This window comes from Halichoerus grypus, chromosome 3 (genome assembly GCF_964656455.1).
Source record: "Halichoerus grypus chromosome 3, mHalGry1.hap1.1, whole genome shotgun sequence".
NCBI lineage: Eukaryota > Metazoa > Chordata > Mammalia > Carnivora > Phocidae > Halichoerus > Halichoerus grypus.
In genome coordinates this window covers 70,978,421-70,995,080 of record NC_135714.1, presented here as the reverse complement: position 1 = coordinate 70,995,080, position 16,660 = coordinate 70,978,421, and the positions used below count along the sequence as shown (strand labels likewise).

The 16,660-nt window shown below is 39.9% G+C and overlaps 1 protein-coding gene across 1 annotated transcript in view; it reads right to left on the bottom strand.

Moving 5' to 3' along the window:
- The window catches only part of PKD2 (polycystin 2, transient receptor potential cation channel), a 54,423-nt gene that overhangs the window by 12,133 nt on the left and 25,630 nt on the right, over positions 1 to 16,660 (bottom strand). The window contains exons 5-10 of the mRNA XM_078068940.1: positions 13,851 to 14,075; positions 11,154 to 11,382; positions 6,199 to 6,366; positions 3,681 to 3,862; positions 2,457 to 2,577; positions 117 to 215 (exon numbers count right to left, since the gene is read on the bottom strand). Coding sequence (XP_077925066.1) covers positions 117 to 215; positions 2,457 to 2,577; positions 3,681 to 3,862; positions 6,199 to 6,366; positions 11,154 to 11,382; positions 13,851 to 14,075 — 1,024 coding nt within the window. The remainder of the gene's footprint in view (positions 1 to 116; positions 216 to 2,456; positions 2,578 to 3,680; positions 3,863 to 6,198; positions 6,367 to 11,153; positions 11,383 to 13,850; positions 14,076 to 16,660) is intronic.

Here is a 16,660-nt window from a genome sequence, read left to right as displayed (position 1 = left end):
TCTACTCTTTACTTTACACCATGACAATGGATCAGTGTTGATGTGGAAATCTGGCTGAAGCAATGCTCACTTTATGTAGAAAGTAAAACAATTCTGAGAATTAGGGCTTGTCGTACCTTTTTGATAAGATCTGAGAGTTCCATTTCAGCTTTCTGCTGGGCCAGATCAGATTTAACTTCAGAGTAAGTATCATTGATGATGGCCAAAAACATATTCTGTTTGTAAATCAAAGGAAAGTTGAGATTAAAGAAGAAACCTAAATATACTTCCTAAACATCAATCCGAAATTTGACATATGCATTTTTGTTCTTTTTTTTTTTTTTTTTAATGATCTGATTTCTTAAGAAGACATAAATTAATAGTTTTGCTACTATACTCTTTGGGAAAATTATTTTTTTCATTAAATCATGCCAAAGGAAAATGCAATATATTTTCTTATTTACAAACCATATATTGTGATATATTTTGCAAAAAGAGACAAGAATGAAATACAACAAAATATCGATGTATTTACCAATGGATGGTGGGATTATTTTATTTTATTATTTTTGTTTGTCTACACTTTTTTCATTTGACAGAAATTATTAGAAGTGTAGAACTCTACGTAGCTCTTCAAATTTCAACAGTTAATACAGACAAGTGGAATTCTATGCCTCTTCCAAATATTGTTATACAATATTATTTGAGATTTACAGAGCATATTTTGAAGAGTTGAAAAGATCTCTGCAAATGGGAATACAGTAGGCTTCATAGAAGATAGTCAAGAGAAGCTTAGTGAAAAAGACAGACTTTGGAGTCAAGCACACTTGGGTTTCAGTCTTAGCACTGCCAAGACTATATTGCTTAAATATTCTAATCTTTATTTTAAAATTTATTTGTTCTTACATTAACAAAATGGGAGAAATCATAGTTCCTCCCCTACAGACTTGTTGTAAGAATTAATGAGATAATCTATGTTAAGTGCTTAGGACAGAGCCTCATGCATGGTAAGCGCTACATAATTTATAGCTATTATCATTCAGTAATGGTTAGTTCATTTTCCTAACTTTCTCCTCCCCAAGATAATGGTTTGTATTTCCAACACCTGTTTCCCACAGGTTTTTTTTTTTAAAGATTTTACTTATTTATTTGATAGAGAGAGACACAGTGAGAGAGGGAACACAAGCAGGGGGAGTGGGAGAGGGAGAGGACCCTGGGATCATGACCTGAGTTGAAGGCAGACACTTAATGACTGAGCCACCCAGGCGCCCCCCCTCCCACAGGTTTTCTTGAAACGCCACACCCAACTGATGAGGTCCTTCTTTAACACACTCTTTCTTCACTTTTCCTTTCTGGCATATAGCTCTGGTTTGTGACTACAGTTATGTTTTTTTTTTTTTTAAGATTTTATTTATTTATTTGAGAGAGAGACAGAGAAAGCAACAGAGAGCATAAACGGGGAAGAGAGGGAGAAGGTGGCTCCCCGCTGAGCAGGGAGCCCGATACGGGGCTGGATCCCAGGACCCTGGGATCATGACCTGAGCTGAAGGCAGACGCTTAACCGACTGAGCCACCCAGGCGCCCCCAGAGTTATGTATTTGATTATGTCTGTTTTCCCCACAAGTTTGTGGAATCTCCCTGAGGGCAGGGCTGGTCTGTACTCCCAGTACCTGGCACCTTGCCTGGAATATAGTGGCTCAGTAAATATTTATTGAATGATTGGGGAATGAACAAAAAGAGAGCTCTATTATTTTAATGGCTATTAAATTGCTACAAATTAAGGAGGAATACTATTTAAGATTCTGTAGCAGAAATGAGAATAAAATATAAAATGCATGTAAGTTCCTGGCTTAATGCTCAAATCCAAGGGCAGCTGGAGTAACATCTCCCACTTTCTCCCTCCCAACCCAGGCAATTACTGTTGTCTTTTTAAGTTTCCAAATGGCTGGTAGCTAACGCCTGCAAATATGAGTAAATTAAAACAAAAATATCTTAATCTTCACAAGCAATAATTCACTCAAATATTACTCTTGACATCCTGGATCTAGCTTGCTTTGTCAGTTCCAATTTTTTTTTTTTTAAAGAAAAGAAGAGAAAGAGGAATGAAAAGTCATGCTAGCAAGTGATCACAAAAGTGCCGACATCTGTGTTAAAAAAGCATGTAAACATGTAAGCATTCTACTTTTTCGGCAAAGCACTATTTTAGGTGACTTTATAAATTTGCATGTGAACTAATTTTTTTTTTTACATTGAATAGACACATATATATGGATTAATGAAAGACCATGGAAAAGGTATTTGGTGAAGACTTTAAACTGAATCAGTGAGAGGTAAAATAAAATATGTCTTCTGGTATCTACAGTTATTCCTGGGTCTTTTAAAAAATGATAGAGCATGAGAGAAAAAGGAAGATGGTGATTTTATGATGGTGACTTATGAAGTTTAAATCACCTCACTATAAACAAAAGTGTACATACCAAAAGAATGAAGAACATAAAGAACACAAATGTAGTAAAATAAATTGGTCCCAAAACTCGATTAGCTTCCTCAATCTCTGCGAAGTTGATATCACCCAAAATGATACGGAATTGAGTGAAACTATAAAAACAAAACAAAACAAAACACCATAATACAAAAACAAAGAATGTCCAGCATTGATGTAACATTCCTTAAAGATGACTTCATACTTTTGGACCTTTTCATCAGTACAGATAGCTGCCAAATAACAGAAAATTGTCAATCCCTTTGGAAAATTCTTGCTACTTATATGACCAATTGAAGCCTCTGGAATAAAAATAATATGCTTTCATGCTAAATATGTTATTTCCACTTGGTTAAAAAGAAAATATAATAATATTATTAGATGACATAAAGCAATTAGCTATAAGAATTTAACACATAATCTGGCTAAAACATGGTTAACTCTCAACTTCACAACAGTCACCCTCTTAAAAAACCTCTTAAAAAAGACTTAGCCAAACTTGTATGCATTCAAAGACCCAATATCCTCACATGCACTCAAAGTGGTGTTGAGTGGCTGTGTGTTGCCAACGCTGGGTCTTAATCAGTAAAATCATTTCCGTTCCTGATTTCCATCAAACAGTGACATTAATTAGCTGTCCTTCAGTACAAAGCCTTTTTAACTTCTATTATCATAATTCTCTTCTTTCCTAACTAACTCCTTTCTAAATGGCATGGAAATCTTAATACCGGTTATTATTATTTTTTTTTTAGTCTTCATATCATATTTGAGAACTTTGGAAAAGACTGAAAATTCCTGTACTGATTTAAGTTTCTCTTAGAATATTAGAAATACTATTTTTTTCTTAGAAAAAAACTCCAAGTTTAAAACATGTGGCAACAATATTGAGTAAGAATGAAAATATAGGCAAATGTCTCTTAAAAGCTGCCACCTGCATTGACTGCTGAGAAGCCCTCTGTCTTTATAACAGTATTGCTTTCCTACAGCTGTTCTACTATGTCTCATTACTCTAGAGCTGCTATCTTAAGCTTATCAGCATTATGCATTGCCCTCTTTGCATCGGTGAGTCATCGCTTCTGGGAAAGATAATTAATTCTTACTTTTAAATAACTATTTGAAAATACTTGTTGATTAAATAGCAACTGTGAAGATTTCTTTATCCTTCAAAGGCAGTGACATCTCTAATTAAATTTTTCTTTTTAATTTCATATATACTTACATACACTCTTGGAAAGTACTGAAGTCATCAACTTGAGTGCCAAAGACGAGGTAGGCCAACTGAGCATATGCTAAGAAAATAATGAAGAACATAATTGCAAAGCCAAAGAGGTCTTTGGCACACCGAGACATGGTTGTGGAGAGCTGACTCATGGTCCTGTTAAAGTTGATGAATTTGAAGAGCTGTAACAGAGGGAAGATATCAACAGATGAATGGGTGAACAAAACGTGGTAGATACGTACAATGAAATGTTATCCAGCCTTACCAAGGAATGAAATTTTGATATAGGCCACAACATGGATGAACCCTGAAAACATTATGCTAAGTGAAATAAGCCAGACACACACACAAAAAACAACTATTATATGATTGCACTAACATGGAGTAGCTAGACTATGGAAATTCATTGAGATAGATGAGGTTACCAGGGCCTGGGGTGAGGGGGGAATTTGGAGTTAGTGTTTACCGGACACGGAGTTCAGCTGGATTAATGAAAAAGTTCTGGAAATGCATATGGTGATTGTTGGACAACAATGTGAATGCAATTAATGTCACTGACTTGTACACTTAAAAATAGTGAAAGTTATAAATTTTATGTTACATGTATTTTACAACAACATTTTTGGAAGAGAGAGAATAATGATTTGCTTTTTCCCCTAAACCCAGCAACTTCTCTTTTCTCATTCAAAGAGTATTTGTTGAGTGCCCACCATGTGCCAGGCCCTGTTCTTGGAGCTGGGAACAGCAGAGAACAGAACAAAGCTCCTGTTCTGATGTTGCTAAAATTTTACGTGATGGTTGCAATACAGTAAAAACAGGTTCAAATCATAATTAAGAGGATTAGGGATATTCTTCCCCCTAAGAAAGATTAAAAGAGGGGGAAAAAAAAGCCACAAATGAAAACTAGTGAAGAAAAACAAAAAACCCCCCTCCAGGAGATACTTACTGTATGTTATTAACTGTCATTCATTATTTAGTGACTATGTGCCAGGCATTATGGGAAGGGCTATGTATACTGACTCAGATCTTTGCAATGAGATTGAAATATTGGTATCCTGCCCTCAGGAGGCAGCCAGGGCTCAGAGCCAGCAGCTGAACTCACCTTTGTCTGACAGCAAAGCCATACTGAACATTTCTATAGGCAACACTAAGGATGGCTGTTCAGGTTGCTCATCCCAGCCCTGAGGCATGACAAGCTGCATAGCTCTAGCTCAAAGTCCCGATGGAAAACCATTAGGGGGATACATCAGAAGCCAAGTCGCAGTCCCTGCCCTAAAGAACTTTAATGGTTCTCTAAGTTTCGGAAGCAGAATAGTTACAAGCAAAACACTAAATAAAACACTCAGCCTGAGGCACAAATTGAAAGGAAATCTCTAGAATTTACTCTTATACACTGTTTTGGGCCACAATAAACATTTTTTGAAGGTTGTTGTAATCACATTACTTAATTCCTATTGGATTTGGATTATTTATTACTATTTTATGATAAAGGTTTGGTGTGTGAGTGGTGGTTTTTCCTGAACAAGCATGTAACTAAATAAATAGCAAGACAGATATAGGATGAGGCCTACACCCTCCGATAAATCTCAGGCCTTCCAGGTGTGAGTACCAATTCAGGAAAAAAAATAACTGTTGGTGAGTAGCTTCTAGAACAGTGCTGTTTAATAAAACTTTCCGTGACGAAGGAAATGTTCTTTATTTCCACTGTCCAGTACAGTAGCCATCAGCCACATACAGACATTGAGGCCTTAAAATGTGGCTAGAGGGACAGAGAAACTGAATGTTCAATGGTATGTAATTTGATTAATTAAAATTTCCATTTCAATAGCCACTTGGGGCTGATAGCTACCATCTGGATAGCAGAGTGACATGCGGGCAGCTGCCTCATTATTACTAAAATTTCCTGCATCTCCAGAATTGAGGCTCATTTGTATATGAAATGCCCTAACCTTTCACATACATGGAAATGTACACTATGTTTCAGAAAAGAAGGAAACGAATAATTAAGGTACTACTTGGAAGAGTATGGATCTGTCCCAACCTCAATTCTAGGTAAAGCTTCCGTATGGCCTCCACCCAGAAAAGAGGCAATCCTTCTATAGATAATTTCCAATACATCTTTCCATCCCTTCCCATCCGCACCCCTCATTCTTGGTTCCTTTTCCTTCACCTGGTCACACCATAACAGGTGAAACTCAGACCTGTCCCTGTGTTAGTGTAGCCGAGGGCCCGACGCCCAGCTGACGTTGAAAAGGGCTCTTAATTGCACTCGATAAACAAACCTGCAGGGACAGGTCTTGCAAGAGTGCAGCTCAGGTCACAGGAAGCACCACTCACACTGAGAGGAAGGATCACACGGGTCCTGCTATTTTACTTGCAAAATATGAAGCAGCTATGGCTGGCTATTTGAATTTGGCCACAAAAAGCAAACTCAGGTCCTCCAGCATTTTGTGTGATTCATGTTAGTAAAAAGAAGAGAAAAATATTAAAAATCCAGACCATGAACTCTGTAGATTACCTTAATCCAGACAAAAAATACGATGACAGCAGCTATATTGTTGAACTGTATTTGCCAGTATGCCAGATGCTCAAAGTTGGGGAAAGCGTTTTGATCTTCTCGAAACTGTAGCAGCACCTCCACACTGGACGTTCTATACATGCTAATTCCTATAGCTACCACTGACAGCTGGAAAACAGAAGATTTATATATTATTACGGTGTTTTAGAAACATGTAACTTACCTTAAAATGACTATTTTTCCTTACCCATGTATTACTCCTAGGGCTCACCAACTACTTATCTAAGTCACTCATACGAATGACAAGTGTTGAGCACAGCCACGAAACAGGTGTAACAATAAGCCAGCTGCATTCCCTTAGCCAGGAAGAGAAACCCACTGAGTATACGTGTACGTGTGTGCACACGTGCGTGCGTACACACACACCCACGTTGCTATATTACAAACTCAAACCAAATAGGAATGCCTTGTTTTTTCTGCCACCCTCATTGAAATCACTTTTCCCCCCTTCTCAGCCTCATCTTGCTTTGTTTTTGTTTTCAATTGCCAGCCATACATTTTTTCTACTATTCAACACATACAAGTGGATATCTATGTATACAGTACTGTGCCAGGGGCTAAGAGGAACAAGTAGAAGTAAAATGCACAAACTCTGTTCTCAAGAAACTTATACTCTGGTTCAAGACCAGATATACACACAAAAATAACTAGTAACACAAAAACCTAGTAAGGAGTTGGCATCACACAACACAAGGTGAAGGATGAACAAGACATATCTAAAAAGAGCGCTCCTAAGAGGAAACAAGATGCTTGGTCTTAAAAGATGGTGTGGATGAGGGTCAGAGAGGGCTCAAGAAGACTTGCAGTGGGAATGTATGTGAGCCAAGGGTTTCCCTCCTGCTCGTTTCTGTCCCTTAACTCATGACCATGCAACTTTTCACATCGGCTTCAGTTCTGGGCTCTAAAACCAGATCTGACGAGAACATTGGGCCCTACTTGCATCCATCACCGCTGGATTAAGGTGTTGGTGTGGAAAATGCCAGAGGTTAACCATTACAACCTGGGCCTCCTGTGGGGTCTGAAGCCACAGCAGGTGGGAGGTCACAGGTGCTGAGACCTTTGCTGTCCATTCCCTTTGTCTTCTCATGCATGAGAGTCAAAGACCACTTCATTAGCCCTTCTTAAGATGGCTGTCTTGATCATGGCTCAAGGTGATTATCATAGCAAAGACCTGCCTGGCTACCAACCACAGCTGAAAAAGCCAACGTCACCACCTTTTCTTTGTCTGTGAAGGATTCCCAGAACAAATCTTGTATTTTTGTGCTGGTGGTGCGAATATTTTCCTTGAGTTCTCTGGAATACACTGAAAATATGTCTCTATGTTGACTTAGTTGAGAGGGAAGGGTTAACTGACTGAACAATAACTCTTTACCCAACTCTCACTAGGGACAATTGCTTTGTACCCAGGGTGTGGTCGTTTATACAAGGTCAATATCATATCAGTACACTGAATTTCCCAGAGAATTTTTCTTGAATGAGAGAAAAGAGATGAGGGAAAGAGATTTTGTAAGCACTTGAGTTATGTTCCCCTGAGTTTTCTTTGGGATTCTCATCCCCATCTACAAAAGAACTTTCCTTCCTTAATGTAAGCTTCATAAAGGCAGGGGTTTGGGTTGTTTTGTTCAGTCCTGTATCCCCAATGCCTAGAACAATGCCAGGCACATAGTAGGTGCTCAGAAAATATTTCTTGAATAAATAATCATTTTCACCCTTGAAACCTACCAATCAACAAAATTATTTGAATTCAGACTTCTTTTTCTTTTAAGATTTTATCTATTTGAGAGAGTGAGAGCAAGAGAGCTAGAGCACGAGTGGGGGGAGGAGCAGAGGGAGAGGGAGAAGCAGGTTCCCCATTGAGCAGGGAGCCTGATACGGGGCTTGATCCCTGGACTCTGGGATCATAACCTGAGCCGAAGGCAGATGCTCAACCGACTGAGCCACCAGGCGCCCCAAATTTAGACTCCTTAATAGTCTTTTTATCAGTAATTCTGCTAGAAAGACTGTTTAGGTCAAATAGGTTGACTAAAGTAAGCCCATAGATTTCAGAGTCTTTGTTAAAGAAACAAAAGGAAAACGGAAAATAATTTCAAAATGATTCCAAGATGTTATATTTATATTTAGGGTAGAATTACTTCTCAAGTTTCAGGTGTGCCTTAGTCTGATAAAAATGCCTTTGCTTTTTTTCATGGGGTTGAAGGTCCTGTGTAGCATTGGGCTTATTTTGGAGGGTGAGCAGAAGGTGTGCCCTCATTTCTGCTGGGTCAGAGAAAGTTTCAAAGGAGAAGAACGATTCCAGTAGCCCTTCCTTATTCTTTACAAAAGCACACTGTCTGAATTGTTGTCTTGGCAGTACTTAGAGTTCAAAAAAACAAGAACAATAGCACAATGGAGCAAGTTTTCAAAGAAATACTTTCAAAATGTTGTGGCTGCTGAGCCAAAGAAACTATCCTCAATTTCCATGATATCAACAGCTATTTTCTCCGAAGTGGGGACAAGGCCATTCCCTGGGGTGTGGAAATAAAATATGAAAATTTCTATCCAAGTGAAAAGAAAGTATTAGAATTCTATTTGTATTTTTTTAACCCAATCCTTCAAATTCTCTGTTGTCTATGTTTTACAAATGTACCTATTATGCCTCCCCACACACTCACGCAGAGTTTATAAATAAATGGAATATATTAGGGTGTGTTGTTAAAGTTTTCACTGATAGGTGTACATAATCGAAGAGGTTGATTGCCACTAACTATTCTTTTGCTGATACTGAAGGTATTTGGTTAAAATCCAAACAAACCTGCCATTAATGAGCATAATATCACACTCACACTCACCTTTTTACCTTTATTCTCAATGACTTAACTATAAATATACCCATATAAACTAAAAAGGCAGGGTTTGCAATCTTAGGGTTCCAAACAATAATTGTTTTCTAGAATAATTTTCAATGTATATGGACCCACACTCTTCCATCATGCAGTTCAGAAATATGTTGAAAAATTACTTCCAGTATCCTTGCCTTTCCTGCCTCTTTAAATGGTGAAATTCCTTTGTTACTGTTATTAATATACCGAGAATTTGGGGATCCACAGTTTGCCTACAGGAATTGTGTGATGTTACACAGTCATCATGAAAGAAGGGATGCACTTCTAAATGCATCAGGGTCGAACGGGTTCCACCCCGAATTCTACAGGAATTTTTATTTGAAGTAAAAGCTCTTCCTGAATTACAGAGGCATGTAGCCTGAGAGGCAACGGCAGAGTGGCTAAGGTTAGCTAAGGTTACCGTGAGAACTGAGCGTACGTCTGGATATGAAAAGCACTCGGAACTGTGTCTGACACACATGACTTCTAAAGCTTTAGCGATTATTATTGTTATTGCTCCAGTTAATATTACTGTCATGCAATATAGATCTATATAGTTCTTTTCAATGTCTTAAGCATTCTTTTACTCACATATGAATAACATTTTTCTATATTTAAAACATCTTAATAATATTTTCTATATTTTGCCAACTAATTGTAGTGATGATCTGATAATGGCTTGATGTAAATGCTTCACGAAGCCCAAATGAACTTTTGGTTGTTATGGGCAGGGGGAGAATAATGGCCAAAAAGTAGGGTAACGGAAGAGAGAACGCTGATAGGGTAATGCACCACCTACCGAGATTTCAGGGATGCTCTGTCAGCGGGCAATGGGCAGTGGAAAGGACGGGCTTTCAGGCACGTAACAATTAAGCCTGCTCTTACATGCTTCGATGTGTAACAGGACTCAGCAAAAGGTCATGCGTTCTTGCTGAAGGGGGAAAAGTTGGTCAAAATGCATTTCTCCAGGGAGGCCCCTGGCAGGAAGTGATGAGGATGATGTGGAAGGGAAACCATGCTGAACAAGTGTAAAAATTATAATAGTCAAGGGCAGGCAGGGGGTCTACAAGGTGTCATAGTCTCGACTCTGTCCTCACTGCCTTCTGATTTTCTTGCACCTGATACAGAAAACGTGCATGGTCCCTCACTGGTATTTTGTCTTTTTTTTTTTTTTTTTAAGATTTTATTTATCCGAGAGAGAGAGAAAGAGAGAGAGAGAGAGAGAGAGAGATATCACAAGCAGGGGTAGAGGGAGAAGCAGGCTCCCCACTGAGCAGGGAACCCAATGCGGGACTCCATTCCAGGAGTCCTGGGATCATGACCTGAGCCAAAGGCAGACGATTAACTGACTGAGCCACCCAGGTACCCCCTCACTAGTATTTTGTACACTGAACTATTTGCAGGAAATTTTAAACTGCTACCCCAAATATATTCAAGATGTTTCTTCTTGCTGTAACTTTACACATGTGCAGAAAAATACAAAATAATTTTTGCTAGTAGTTGAAGACAAATATCATTAACAATAACAAAAAAAGAATAAACAAAACATTCTTTTCTCCCTCATGTCTCATATGGCATGCCAAAGCCAAATATGAATTACTAAGTTATTCTTTTTTTTTTTTTTTTATGTCTTGGAACTCTTGCTGTATCAGCCCATATGGATCTTTCATTTTTTAAAAAAATTATTTGTTTTTAAGTAATCTCTATACCCAACGTGGGGCTCAAACTCAGGACCCTGAGATCAAGAGTCACATGCACTTCCAACTGAGCCAGCCAGGTGCCCCACTAAGTTTTTCTTGTTATTAGTGTGGCTAATTGATAGCTTATCGTAAATACCTCTCTACTTCTATATTCAGAAGGGTTACTCATGCAAAATGAGATATTGATTAGTAACACTGAAGTTGAAATAGCAGAGGAGAACGTTTAGATTCTCCTTCAGGAATATCAGAATCCACAATACTGAGGAGATAGATCAAGGACTCTAATTAACATGTTTTTATAACAGAGTAGGGAATTTGGTGTTGTTCTCAAACCTACCACAATGATCACAACATCCAGACAATTCCAGAAACTCCTGAAATAGTGTAGCTTGTGAATGCGAATTTCCAATATCTCTTCCACCACATAGTAAAGGATAAAAAAACAAAAGATAATCTCACAGGCTGCCAGGAAGAAATCAAAAGTTGTGACATATCGGATCAGCTTTACAGGCTGAAATTGCCAAGATGGAATCACACCGCCTGTTGCTGGGAATTCAACCAATAACCTGCGTTGCAATAAGAACAATTAAAACAGTAACAACAACAACACATGGATGCAGCCAGGAAGGACATCCATCTATTCTGTCCCTGCACTAATAAGGGATTGAAACGGCAGCTACAAGTCACCCCAAAGTCGTGGCAGAGTATTTTTAATCACAGCTAGTAACTACATACTTGTACAATTCTGTGCCCCCAAAAGGAACAAGACTTCCCAAGTCCTCCTAAAGAGATTACTCCTCCTCAGTCTCCCCTTTACTTTTCCGGTATTTATACTCCTCAAAATGCTCTATAGTTTTGTTTTGTTTAATGTAGAAGTTAATCAACAAATAAGCCTTTCTAGGACTTCTATTAAATGCAAGTAATTCAACTAGGCAATGAAGAATGTAAGAAATATAACTCATGCATTCAAACATGTATGGCCTGTCGAGAAGTAGGATGTGTGTGTAAGTATATATATGTGTGTATGTGTATATATACACAAACTGGGTTTCTCATTCATTCATTTGGTATCACCTAACTAGCACTAATAATTTGCCCTAGGGGCTATTCTTGCTACCCTTCCCAGAGCCTACAGTTAATAGGTGTTCAGTAAATGTCTGACAGTCTAAAACAGTAACATGTATTTTTTTACAGTCACACTGATGGCACTGATGTTTAGTGTTTTAGCATAACTGAAGTGAGGACGTTTCTTGCCTAACTCCCATTTCATAGGTGTCACAGTGAGAAAATTAAATGATTCGTTTAATGGTACAACTTCCCTATCAAACTAGAAATAGAATACCTAGCTCCTTAAGACTTTTAAAAAACCTTCAGTCAACTATTAGGTATAACTGTCTCTCCCTTTCCAGGATGGGTAGCCACACCTAGAGCCTGAGTGTCTAGGACTCAAGCAAGAGCAATAATCAGGTCCAGGCAGAGACTACGGCAAATTAGAATTGGTCAAAGAAGAGTGAAAATTCTTCCTTCCTCTTCACTGTCAATCTCCTGTTTTTTGTTTGTTTTTTGTTTTCTTCCTATTCAATGTGTTGGAGAGTATGGGTAAGAACCAAAAACCCAGGAGAGCAGTACTGAAATGAAGCGCCTCGTCATAGGTTCAGTGTGAACTTGGAAGGGCAGAAAGTAGCCTCTGTGCTCTCTATCCTGCTCTGGCCCTGCGTCTGTCAACCCCTCCAGAAACGTAGACAGCAGCAGAGAGAAATGAAATAATCGCCTTGACAATATTCACTCGTCAAGTATGGGGAGGAAGTAGAAGACATACTCAAGGCCTTCTATAGATATTCCCTTCAATTTCAATCAGAGTTGAGTGCCTGTTTTTATCCTCTCTCTATCCACACTGAAATCATTAGGAAAAGTTCAATAATAATTGCAATCGATTTTCATTCATTTCTAGTAGTAACTCATTTGACTTCATGGGATATTATTTCCTTCAAAAGTTGTTAAATACATGGTCTGGAAGAATCCAACTGGCCATGTAAAGCTGGCATGCATTTAGCCTCAAAAATGATCACAAAATAAGGATATTATGAGAATTTATCCTTCTTATTTGGTTGGTAAATATATATGCAAGTAATTCATGCCAGCAATGTCTGGGTGTTGCTGACATGTTCACCAGGAGGATTAAAGGGGGTGAACTCTGGATCCCCCTTGCCTTGTTTTACTTTTTCTTTTTTATAGTACATATTACCTTCTAATATACTATTTAATTAATTTGTTTCTTTCGTTTATTGTTTATTGTCTATCATCTGTCTCCTCCTGGTTGAGTGCAAGCTCTATAAGAGCAAGGATCTTTATTTTATTCACTTATGTCCCAAGAGCCAAGAACAGTGCCTGGTACATATTAAGTGTCCAATAAATGTTTGCTGAATAAATGAATGTATGAACAAAAGGCCCCAAACAAGCCCATAGGATTTTTGTCAGTTTTTTCCCTGCTAACCAAGTGATCATGATGGCAATGTCACAGGATCTCAGAAGGAACTTTATGTGCATTTGGTGAATCTTGTGTGTAAGCAGATGCCTGGGTATTCTCCTGAACCTAGGCATAGCCCCTGACTGCCGTGCTTGTGTTCTTAAATAGCATGGGCCTCATCTGACAGTGGGAAACTCAGGGAAATGAGTCAAGATTTGATGGCCAGAGGCCCTGGTAACAGAGCATATAGCACTGATCATTTTTATAATGAATAAGAATAGATGTTAGCAAAATACGGTGCTTTTTCTGGGAAGGTTCCAGCTTTGGGATAAACTTAGACCAGACTTAAGTTTCTTCCCAACTCATAATATTCTAGGATCCTAACTCCCTTTCACCAAATATACTTATCCCACTAAGCCTTTGGTTTTCACCCTTCCCTTGCTATCAGCTCTGATCCTCGGCACTCTCTTTTAGCCAACTGCAGCAATGGTTTCCTGGTCTCTCTCAAGACTAGGATGTACCTACAAATACACAGACGTGGGAGGGATCAGTGCCCTTGGTACACACCTGATCACACAGAACAGGTTAATGTTGGCGTTGTATACTGAAAAGTCAATAAAAGTTGCCCTGGTTCCTCGGTCCAGCCAGCCATTTTTCTTGAGGCTAGCAACCTGGGCAGCTGTCTCCTCTCTTGTTCTTGACAAATCCAGGTAATAGCCAGCTCCGCTATAGGTTGCAATCATTCCCCAGTGGCTACTCCCATTCAAGTCTTTTTCACTTGTGTAGATCCAACTAATTAAAAAACAAAATGAAAACAAAACAAACAGATAAAATCAGTGGAACTCTTATGGCAAATACAAAGGCAGTTGGTTCCTGGTAAGACAGAGTATGTAATAAATCAATAGAAGTCTTATCAAGCTGGGTAATGTGCTTGGTGTGGTGCTTCGTGTTTTCTTATTTAATTCTCATATACTTATTATCCCCATTTTAGGAACGAGGGCCCTGAAGCTTAGTGAGGTCAACTCAGTCTCAAAGCTTTTGAGGTTATTGTCAGGAACCTACACCAGGACACCCTGTCTCTAGAATCTGTGCTATTAGCCCTTAGTTTATATGGTTGCCTTCCCTGGGTAACTATACTCAGGGGCTAGATGACTCTAGGCTCTCAGAGAAAACTGCAGCCAAGAGGTACAAGTTCATCAAGTACCACTGTTGGCAACTGAACTAAACAAGACTCCACAGGGCATTTGGAAATTAATTAATTGATTAATTACCTTGAGAGGGGGAGAGAGAGAAAGTGGTGGGGAGTACAGGGAGAGGGAGAGAGAGAGAGAGAGGGAGAAAATCTTAAGTAGGCTCCATGACCAGTGCAGATCCCAACATGGGGCTCGATCTCAGGACCTTGAGATCATGACCTGAGCTGAAATCAAGAGTTTGACACTAACTGACTGAGCCACCCAGGCACCTTAGGGCATTTGGGAATTTAATCCACAAATACTGACAGAGGTTCTCTTAGGAACCAGATGCTTCTTTGGCATTAATGAGGATATAAAGATATAAAAGGAAAGAACCAAGTTCCTTTCCTTCTCTAATTTACAGTAAATAGGGAGAGAAGAGTCATGACATAATTAAAATACAAGGTAGATGGATGATATCCAATGGAGAAGTAAGAGAAATTTCTCGGGCAGATCAGAGGAGAGCTATCCTCATCCAGGGGTCCAGTGCCAGGGAAGGTGCATCAGAGAAAGCTTTTGGAAGAAGCCGCAGTGGACCCGGGCTGTGAAAGGTAAATAGGATTCAGGCAGGCACCAGTGGATGGGAAGGGCATTTTCAAGCCTGGGCCCGGCGGGGCCGGAGAAGCACAAGGCACCCAGCTGGCAGCTGAGTTCAGCTCACATACGATAAAGAAAGAAGGCTGAAAGGTAGACTGTGATCAGATTGTGAAGAGCAAGCAGGAAGGGGTCACTGAGGGAAGGTTTCTGAGAGGCATGGAACAGGGTTCCTCCGGTGGCTGCAGGAAAGACTGGAGTGGGGAGAACAGGGGCCTCACATGTAGACAAAAGTGGCCACAGCGGGTCCGAGACCGCCTTTCCTTAGGAAGGCCTGCTTGCAAGGTTGCAGGGTTGCGCCTTGGCTGCCATCTGGAACTTGACTGCTAAACAGCTCCCTACACTGATATAACACTTGTCTGGCTGCTTCTCTCTCTCCCTCTGCCTCACCTCCCCCCGCCGCCACCCCCCCAGCCCCGCTCATATGTGCGCACTCTCAAATAAATAACATCTTTAAAAAAACCAACAAAAATGTTGTGCGACTGGGAAGAGTGGCTGTCTGTACAAACACAGTGGCTCATGCCCAGCACCTGCTTTCCTTCTGGACTGACTACCTTGGGCACTGAGTCTCTAACGAGCCTCTCTGACAGACAACATTTCATACGTGTCGTTACGGTCCATTACAGGTTGTAGCCCATCATGGGGCCTGTGTGACTCTCACTGGGAGAGCACTTTTGGGAGCCTGCATTTTTTTTTTTTTCCTCCAAACTCTACCCCATGTGCCTGTACCCTCTGCTGCTTCTGCTTTTATCCTTCCGTTGCATTGAAGCTTAGCCATGAACGCGACTGGGTGACGAATCTCGTGAATCCTTCCAGAACATCACTGCACCTGGGAGAGGCCCTGCGGGCTCTGACCCAGCCCAGTTAGCAGTGCCTGCGGTAACCCAGAGGTGACGATGAGGCCTGAACCAGAGCAATGACAGGAAGACAGGAAGACAGACAGGAAGGATGGACAGAGGACACTGCAGTGACTGTCAGCAGAACGTGGCCTCTGATTTGGAAGTTGGAGCGAGGGAGAAGGGACATCTGAAAAATGACTGGAGACTCTTTTTGGATAATGCAAAGGAGCTGGTAGGACACAGGTAGGATACAGATTTGTTTTTTGTCTCCTATCACTAGAACATAAGCTCTGTGAAGACAGCGGGTTTGTTTCTGTTTTGTTTCCTGCTGCTTTGTTACCCAGCCAGCACCAAGGGTGTTTCTAGAAGAGGGAGACTTCACTGAGAAAATGCTGGCACATGTTAACACTCCGTATATTTGTTAATGAAATGATAAATTATCAAACAGACATGAGAGAGGAAGCCACTGGAATGCCAAGGGGAAGAATGTAAAGAAAGAAGAATATAGAACCTAGGAATGAGAGAGAAGCGGGAGAGTTAAGAGGAGGATTACAGAATGAAGGGAACCCCAAGTTTAGTGTCTCTCTCAGAAGTCAAAAGAATGAGCAATCAACATAGCCGGTTTCTGCAGAGGTTGAATGGGATGAAGATCAAGAATTGGTCACTGGGTTGGCAAACTCAACAAATCCACTGGTGGCTTCCAAGAGAGACG